The sequence below is a fragment of the Parus major genome, unplaced genomic scaffold, assembly GCF_001522545.3.
Source record: "Parus major isolate Abel unplaced genomic scaffold, Parus_major1.1 Scaffold246, whole genome shotgun sequence".
NCBI classification, from domain to species: Eukaryota; Metazoa; Chordata; class Aves; order Passeriformes; family Paridae; genus Parus; species Parus major.
The window spans coordinates 84,483-93,581 of NW_015379264.1; the positions used below are offsets into that span (position 1 = coordinate 84,483).

Genomic DNA, 9,099 nt, shown 5'->3' on the forward strand with positions numbered 1-9,099 from the left:
CAGGGAATGGCTTTGTCGCCGTTCCTCGTGGCTGGGGTGCTGCTGAGCCCTGGGACGTGAGCAGGGGTGGCCAGAGCCCTCAGCCCTGGATCTGCCCCTGCTCACCCGCTGTGTCCTGCCCAGGTCCACCTGCTGAAGGACCAGCTGGCGGCAGAAGCGGCGGCACGGCTGGAGGCCCAGGCTCGTGTGCACCAGCTCCTGCTCCAGAACAAGGACCTGCTGCAGCACATCTCGCTCCTGGTCAAACAGGTGCAGGAGCTGGAGCTGAAGCTGGCGGGGAACACGACCAGTAAGCGCTGCCACCCGTTCCTCTCCCCTCGCCGCTAGCCAGGGCCGCGGGGGACACGCACACACTGTGGGTGTTTGTCTTGGGGTTTTTGTGCATTTCCAGTCATTTTGTTCAGAGGGTTATTTGTGCCCCTCTGGCCTGCCTTGTGTGTGCGCAGCAGGGTGCTTGCATGCAGCGTGGGAAGGGGCTTGGGGAGGGCTGTATGGACAGGTAGTCACCTACCTCCATCAGCTGTACGTCTGCTTTCCCCGGTGCCTGCATGCTCCAGGCCAGCTCCATACCTGCCCAAGAGCCCCTACCTGACCTTCCTCTCCAGCAGATGTGGCCATCAGCTCTCCTCAGGAGCTGGGCTGGAAGATGGCTAACTTCTTGTCCTGCAGAGCTGTCCCTTTGCTGGCCAGCAGCAGCTCCTGGCATTAGTGACACCAAATAGGCCCCTCAAAACAGCGAGAGTGGAGAGGCAGATACTCAAATGACCCCAGACTGTCCTCCTCCGGCCAGTGTGCAGCCAGCCGTGGTGGCCAGGGGATGCCCAGGCGAGCTCTCAGCCGTGCCCTTCTCTTGCAGCAGGCTCCCAGGACAGTCTGCTGGAGATCACCTTCCGCTCCAACGCGCTCCCCGTCCTCTGCGACCCGACCACCCCGCAGCCCGAGGACACCCACCCGCCGCCGCTGGGCCCCAGCTCGGCTTTCCCCAGCGCCGTGGGCAGCCCCATAGGTAGGAACGACTGTCTGGTGAAGCTGGAGTGCTACCGCTTCCTGCCGGACTCGGGGCCGCCCGGCCCGGAGCCAGCCCTGGGCAGCCTGGAGCTCATCAAGTTCCGCGAGTCCGGCATCGCCTCCGAGTACGAGTCCAACACGGACGAGAGCGAGGAGCGCGACTCCTGGTCCCAGGAGGAGCCGCCGCGCCTGCTCCACGTCCAGCCCAGGCAGGACCTGGGTGACAGCCTGGAGGACGAGATCGCGGTGTAGGGGTCAGAGGAGGCGGTGCACAGCAGCCAGGACCTGCGGGGGCTGGGAAGGAGCCTGGCCGCAGCCCCACGGCCCTGGCAGGGACGGGACAGCCCGGAGGGAGGGGGCAGAGCAGGGAGCGAGTGGAGGTGAGGATGGAGCCGTGCCCGGGCCGTGTGCCGGGTGTGCTGTGCTCCGGCCTGCGGGGGCTTGTGTGCTGAGCTGACAGCTCCTTGTGCTCCCCTCTGGGCCCATCTCCCTTCAAACCGTGTGTCCAGGTGAGGCAGAGTGAAGGACTGCGGCTGGGTTAGCCCCTGCTGCTGCTGCTGGGGAAGCAGTGAAGCAGAGGAAGGGTTTTGCTGGGGGAACAGGAGAGCAGTCTAGGGCGGTGAGCAGGGACGAGAGGGGACAGCTCCGAGGTGATGAGCAAGGACAGAGCAGCTGGTCGGGCTCTCTGCATGGTGGGCAGGCTGGGGGACAAGTACAGGACCACGCTAGGTGAGGGTTGGTGACAGTGCACTGTCAGAGTGGGTCTGTGAGTGAGAAGTGAGGCATTGAGGGACACTGGGGATGAGCCTGGAAAGGATTTGAAGGGGTGAGCTGAGCTTGCACAGGCTGGCCAGGTGCAGGCAGCTGCTGGCAGAGGGATGTGGCAGTTCCAGGACAGGGTTTTTCAGTGCCAAGGCAGGTGGAGGCCGTGCAGGCAGAGCCTGCTCCGCTGCCAGGCTGGAGCAGAGAGGAAGGCACAGCGCAGTGTGGAGCAGGGAGCCAGGGCATGCAGCACCAAGCTGTGGAGTGTCCTCCCCCTAATCATCTAATCCTTTGGCTCCTCAGCCAAAGCCTTTTTTGTGCTCTCAAGTCACATTTTCAAACACTTCCCATCACCACAAACTCCCTGCTTTGCTTTAAAGACAAACCCTCCCATTTCCAAGCAGTTGTTTTGCCCCAGACCAAGCCTGGGAGCTGCAGTGCTGGCATTTTACCTTCAGGGATGAGCACACTTCCAGTCCTCGATGGAGAGTGAATTGCTGCTGTCCACAGGGGTGCTTCATCACACCTCTGGTTTGCACCCTCTGGAAAAGTGAATCCAAATCCTCAGGGTCCCCCACCAGCCCTCGAGACACTTATGACACTGAAAGCCATCTGTGAGGGCCTGCAAGGGATCCAGAGCTCATTCCTTTTCTGGAAACACTTCTACCACCTGCCTGGTGCTGAGCCTCTACGAGGCCATGATTGAAGGGGTATGAACCAAAGTCCTGATGTCCACCCTGCTTCATGTGGAAGCACTCGATGAGGTGGGGATTTGGCACAGTTTTCCTCCCCATCCTCCCTCCTGTCCTGCTTCTGCTTTGCTTTGTTGCTTGCTACTCTCACTTTCGCCAGCTCTGTCTCTGCTCAATCTGCCTGCAGCTAACCCCTGGCTGGCACCACCTCTGGGGCTCCTCCAGGGCTCAGCCTGGCTGCTGGGGAAGGTGCACCACTTCTCTCTGCCCCGGTGCCCTTGGGGCTGAGGGCTGCTGAGGAGAGGTGTGTGCATGAGATCCCAGGGTCAGCACGAGCTGTGCTATGCATCCTCCACCACACAAGACTGGATGGTCTTGAGGAACTAGAGGGTCTAGTGGGAAGGAAAGAAGGACATGTTTCAGTGTCCCCAGCAGTGCCTGGTGTCCAGGGGAGCTCTGCACCAGCCACAGAGCAGGCAGAGTGGGAGAGGATGCTGTTTGGTACGTGGTGCTCCTGTCCTCTAGGCACCAGTGTCTCCATGTGCCCTGTCCCACATGTCCCCATGTGCCAGCCCCTCTGCTGGGGAGCCAGCATCCCACTGCCAGCTTGCAGCAGCTGAAGGTGCAGTCAGGGGGTGTGAGGCTGGTCCAGCTGGGAGGGAGAGGTGGGCATGACAGCAAGCACGAGGCATGGCGCTTCCAGGGTAGGGAGGGTTGAGCTTGGACAGGGATTTCGGTGTGGGCAGATAGATCATTCAGAGGAAAGGACAGCAGGAGCTCAGCTCTGCACACGAAGCAGAGAAGGGAGAGCCTGAGAGGAGCAGCAGCAGGCCAGAGGTCTCTTCCAGGCTGGGCTGCCTCAGGAAGCAGGTGGGGGAATCATCTCCTGGGCCAGCGCTCCGGTCCATCCCTGCCGCACACACAGAGCTCAGGCCGTGTCCCGTGAGGGGCTGTGGGGACCAGCTGTGGCCTCGGGCTCCTGCCCCACACTCTGCCCACAGGGGACACTGGCAGGTGCCCCACAGGGGACACTGGCAGGTGCCCCACAGGCCGAGGGGGTGCTGCCAGGGCCGGGTGGGATGCTGCCAGCCTCATGCTGCACCGTGGGTGTACACTTGTAAATGACCCCTCCTAAGTCAGCACTGCCTCCAAGACTCCTCTCTAGCCTCTCACTTTTGTTATGGACCTTGACAGGGGTTTTATAGCTATATTTTTTGTCCTTTCTTTTCCTACAACTGTCGTATTACTAACTGTTGACTCAATCTGTCTGGGAAGCCAATCTGTCAATGTAAGTGCACTTAACCCTTGGGTGTTGTCATTAGTCAACTGGCTTTTGCTAAATAAATCTTTCTATTTCTCAAGGCTTTCTGTTGTCTCTTTCTTCTCACTGACTCTGTCTTTCTGTACTTCCTTCCCTCTCCATGCTGGGTGCCAGCACCAGCAGTGGCATCCTCTGGCTTTGCAGAGACCCCCTCCAACCTTCCTCTCCTGTGGGACCCCTGCTCGTGGTGCCAGCCACAGGATGCCCACGAGAGCGAGGTGCCCAGAATATTGCTGGGAGTAGAGGTGTTTCAGTCCTGCCCTTCAGCCACTGCACATCACAGGCTTGTCTCAGGGCTGATCCAACAGCTTGAGGGAGCCAGGGGCTTCCTGGCATCTGCAGAGCTCCCCACGGAGATGCAGAGGTGCTAATCCGCACTTCCAGGGGCTCGGGAAATCTTTTACTGCTGGAGAAGGAAAAGTAGGGAAGAGGTCTCTTAAAGGATGGCAGAAGTGTTGTGCAGGCAAAAGCAGCGCACAGGCAGGAGCCGGCTGCTCCTGGAACAATTCATTCTGCTGCTGGCAGGAGCGGTGGAGCAGTGCCCTCCCGTGGCAGCCGCCTGGCTGCTGGGGCTGGATGGGTTCAGGGGCTGAACGGGCACCCCGGGGGCTGAACGGGCATCCCGGGGGCTGAACGGGCATCCCGGGGGCTGAACGGGCATCCCGGGGGCTGAACGGGTACCCCGGGGGCTGAACGGGCATCCCGGGGGCTGCACAGACATCCCGGGGGCTGAACGGGTACCCCGGGGGCTGAACGGGCACCCCGGGGGCTGAACGGGCATCCCGGGGGCTGCACAGACATCCCGGGGGCTGAACGGGCACCCCGGGGGCTGCACAGATATCCCGGGGGCTGCACAGACATCCCGGGGGCTGAACGGGCATCCCGGGGGCTGCATGGATACCCCGAGGGCTGCACAGACATCCCGGGGGCTGCACAGATATCCCGGGGGCTGCACGGGCATCCCGGGGGCTGAACGGGCACCCCGGGGGCTGCACAGACATCCCGGGGGCTGAACGGGCATCCCGGGGGCTGCACAGACATCCCGGGGGCTGCACGGGCATCCCGGGGGCTGCACAGATATCCCGGGGGCTGAACGGGCACCCCGGGGGCTGCACAGACATCCCGGGGGCTGCACAGATATCCCGGGGACTGCACAGATATCCCGGGGGCTGCACGGGCATCCCGGGGGCTGCATGGATACCCCGAGGGCTGCACAGACACCCTGAGGGCTGCACAGACACCCCAAGGGCTGCACGGACACCCCAGGAGCTGCATGGACACCCCGGGGGCTGAAGCCTCCTGTGCTTTGAGCTCCTGCTCCCCCAGGAGCCCGGGCCTGCAGGAACCCCTTGCAGCTGTAGCCCTCCTGGAGCTGTGCTGGATGTGGGTCTTGAGCAGCCACGCTGTGGGGAGGATGGGGCAGCACTGGTTCCATGCTGGAGCACAGGCTGGCACTTGGAAGCTGTGGGTTTGTCCTGGACCGTGATGCTGGCTCTGCTGCTGGCCAGCCTGTCCCTCTTGGGCTGGAAGTCATCTGAGGAGCCAGAAGAGAGCTCTTCAAGAGGTTGTGAGGCTGCTCACACCCCCGAGAGCTGGTGTCCAGGCTGGAGGGGAGGCTGCCCAGGCACTGCTGGGTGGCTCTCTTGGTGCAGAGGAATAGCTGTAGGATGAACCCCAGGGCAGGTAGATGCTGCAGGTGCAGGCAGGGAGCTCCCTGTTCAGCAGCACTGTGCAGCCACAGAAGGCAGAGGAAAGGGCCTGCAGTAAGTTGGGCATCCCTGTAAGAGTCCAGCCCACCACGAGGCTGGAGCAGTGCTGGGAACCCTTCCTCTCTGCCTGTCCCGTGGGATGTGGAGAGGGCTGTCTCTGTCCCAGAATGTGCCCCTGGCATGCAGAGGTAGAGTGGAACAGAGGATGCTGATGGGCAGTGAAGCCCCAGAACAGCTCACCCAGGAGCTGACCCAGGAGCTGGCTGGAGCCATCACAAAGACCCAGACACCGACAGAGGCAGCCACAGGGCTGTGAGCTGGCACTCCTGGGGGCAGCCCCCACAGCTTCAAGGACTCTTGCTGGGAAGACATGGTGGAGAAGCCAGTGTAGCTCAGAGGTGGGGTGTGACTGCAGAGCGCTCTCCCCAGCAAGGACCTGCTGCCACCACCAGAGACAGCCTGGGCTGAGCTGAGGGAGCCATGGTGGGGTGGGCAGTGCAGAGCCCAAACTGTGGGTGCCCCGAGAGGAGGCCCCGTGGCTTTACCAGGGTGTGGCTGACAAGGGACCCCCATGTGAGTCCCATCTCTTCAGGCAGCACGACAGGTCTGAGCAGGGGGTTGGCAGCACACCTCCCCTGGCAGGGTTGGAAGGGACAGTTCCCTTCCACACCTCTTCCCTTGCCATTCCCCTGGTAAATGCTCGCTTGCTCTCTCTTTTTCCACAACCTGCTTCCCAAGTCACTTGGTGTCAGGTAAGAGAAGCTCTCAGCTTGTTGGCAGTGCCAATGTGGAGCCCTGGGCTCGCTGCTATCCTGTCTTGCCCCACGCTGGTCCCCCGTGCATGCACTTCCCTGGGCAGCCCTGGCATGTCCTGGCTGCCCACAGCCTCTGCAGGGCTGTAGGAACATCCTCCCAGTCCCCAAATTTGTGTTCCCATGCTACTGGCGGGACGGCCCTGCTGGGATCCCCCTCCAGCCTGGCTCACGTCCTGTCTATTCCCTTTCCCCCTCCAGTGGACCAGAGCATGTTTGAGAACGCCAGCGCCGGCACGGCACCCACGCCACGGGCGCAGCACGTCCCTGCCGCGGCGGGCACCCTGCCCCAGCCCTGCCGGCCCGCTGGCACCCAGCACCTCCGCAACCTGGGCAAGGCCGTGGGCGCCAAGGTGAGCGACCTCCTGCGCCGCAAGGAGCCGGCCGGGCTGCCCGGCGTGGGAGCCATGGAGGTGAACGCCAGCGCGGGCGCCGTGCTGGGCACGGGACAGCCGGCTGCCGACGACGGGTGAGTGTCCCTGCACTGTGCACCCTGTGAGGGGCCATTGGGACGGGCTGGAGGGGCCCAGCACGGCGCTGTGTGCAACTGTCCCTCTGTGCTTGCAGGGCTGTGGGGCTGGATGCCTTTCCCCGGCTGGAACCCCCGCCCCCCATCACCAAGAAGCGGACGCCACGCGCTCTGAAGACCCCCCAGGACATGCTCATCGCTCCGCAGCCGGAGGGGACCAGCATGGGGAGTGGTGTGGAGGAGCCTCCCGAACCACCCACAGCCCACCCTGACCCCACGGAGGAGCAGCTGGGGATGGGGGACCCGTCTCCTCCAGAATGCCCTGGGGTCCCCAGCATGACGGGCGCCCTAGAGCCCGCTGGGGACCAGCCTGCCAGTGCCTTACCCGTGCCCGACCTCATCCATAAGGGCAGCCGGGAGAGCCAGTGGCCAGTGGGTGAGAGGGCCACTGAGATGTCACCCGGCACAGAGAAACCCTCACGGAGAGCGGGGCTGGAGCACGAGCCACCAGGGAGCACAGGGCAGCCAGAGCCATGTAGCCCTGGCTGGGAGGTGGAGGGGACCCATCCTGACCTACTGTCCTTTGAGTAGCAGTGGGTAGCTGTGACACGGGCACCGTGGGGGCTGGCTCTCCCAGACTTGTCTCTTGCTGCCACTTGCCTTTTCTGGGGTGATTATTTTGGAAAGGGGGAAGCCTCGGGGTGGAAGGAGCCATTGGTGCCTGGTGTGGGCTCTGGGGAGCCATGACAACCCACTTCTCCCCAAATTCCCAGGAGGGGCACGGCCTGTCTCGCCATGGCTCCTGCAGTCCCATTCTGGGCCTATTCACCCTGGTCAGTGCCAAGCTCCTGTCCTGCCACAGTGCCACTGCCACCCTGTCTGCTGCCAGGAGCCTTGCTGAGCTGGGGACCAAGGGGGTGTGTGGGGGTAGAAATGCCAGCCTGCCCCAAACCCATCAGCTCTGAGCATCCTGTGAGCATCCCACAAGCACCACACACTCCTCTGTGTCTGCACTGGCTGCCTTGGTCCAGAGGATTTCCCAGCTTATGTCATGTGCTTGCTGGGATTCCCCATGCTGGGGTAGCAGCAGGCTCACCCAGCCCTAGTGCCTGGTGCCAGCGAGCCAGGACAGCAGATGTGTCCAGGGCCTTCTCCAGGTGCTGGAATCGTGGTGTTACTCTGCTGAGTGCCATCTCCTTGCAGACCTGAGCTCTGGCAGGGCACAGGGCTGGGCAGCTGGGACTGCACAGCTGCTGGCCAGAGGCTCTGGCAGGGGGCTGAGCTCTCTGTGAGACCCCCTTCCAGCTCCTGCTTGCTTCCTGGTCTCGTCCCAGCCATCATGGACAGAACTGTCCAGGCAGGCAGCCCTCTCCATGTGGGCCAGTGTCACTGCTCCCCTTTATTTCCTGGGACAGTGGTCTCTGTGAGACTGGACACAAAGCCAGTGCAGTCCTCTGATTCTGCTGTATGAGTGTTTTGCCACGGATTACAGGAGGGGTTAGCCAGCCTGTGCCAGTGCAAGGAAGCAGCTGTGAGATGGAACTTGGCCCCGGGTCGGGTTGGAGGAGCCCAGGAGCTCGTGGATAGGCCTGCTCACAGCTCCTGGGCTACTCAGGGTGGTTGGGCTGAAGCTTCCAGCACCCAAAGCCACGCTGTCCCACTGAAGGAAGGAAGCTGTGAGCATGGATCCCATTGCCCTGGAAGCAGCCACCCGTGTCCTTGCCGTTGGAGCAGTGATGCCATCCATGGTGGCTCTGGGGCCCTGCAGCTCTCAGCTCTGGGAAAGCCCTGCTCAAGAGTGAGAGGGGATGCAGAGCTGCACAGAGCCCGTGTTCAGTGCTGAGGTGTCTCACACCCTGTGACAATGTGATCACGCTGTGCATCCACCCGCAGATACAGGGGGTGTGTGCTGCCCAGCTCTGCACTGCAGGGTAGGTGTTGATGGAAACAGCTTGTAGCCCCCTCTGAAGAACCAGCATCTTCCATCACTGTGATCCCAAGGGAACCTTCTTCCCCTTAAGGGAGGGCCGTCACTTACAGCCGGCCCAGTCCCTTTATTTATGTTGTCAGCGTGCTTGTGTGTATTGGTTTGGGACAAGAGATGCAGATTGCACAATAAATTTTCTTTTTCTTTTTTACCCACTGATGTGTGGCATTCCCTTGATGGGAGAGGACACCCTGCAGGACCCTGTCGCCATCGTGGTGGGGAGTCAGGGGCAGAGGGGGAGTTTGGGCTGGAGAACGTGGCCGCCCTGGCACTGAGGGGACGGGAGCCCTGGCTGGTGTTTGGCTGAGGGCGGGCGAGCCCCAGGAGGACTGAGGGTGC

General features: G+C 62.4%; 2 protein-coding genes across 5 annotated transcripts in view; both read left to right on the top strand.

Moving 5' to 3' along the window:
- NOS1AP (nitric oxide synthase 1 adaptor protein) overlaps positions 1-3,825 on the top strand; it is a 31,655-nt gene extending 27,830 nt beyond the window's left edge. For 3 of the 4 annotated variants that reach the window (XM_015615730.3, XM_015615731.2, XM_015615734.2), the window contains exons 8-9: positions 124-289; positions 857-3,825. In XM_015615730.3, coding sequence (XP_015471216.1) covers positions 124-289; positions 857-1,260 — 570 coding nt within the window. In that variant the 3' untranslated portion in view covers positions 1,261-3,825. The remainder of the gene's footprint in view (positions 1-123; positions 290-856) is intronic. The other variant, XM_015615733.2, reaches the window with a different exon arrangement.
- Positions 3,153-8,915, top strand: CUNH1orf226 (chromosome unknown C1orf226 homolog). The gene is given in 4 exon segments (XM_033511462.1): positions 3,153-3,166; positions 5,749-6,390; positions 6,468-6,773; positions 6,872-8,915. Coding segments are annotated over 4 exon segments (1,455 nt in total). The 3' UTR covers positions 7,365-8,915.
- Positions 8,916-9,099: the final 184 nt, after the last annotated feature.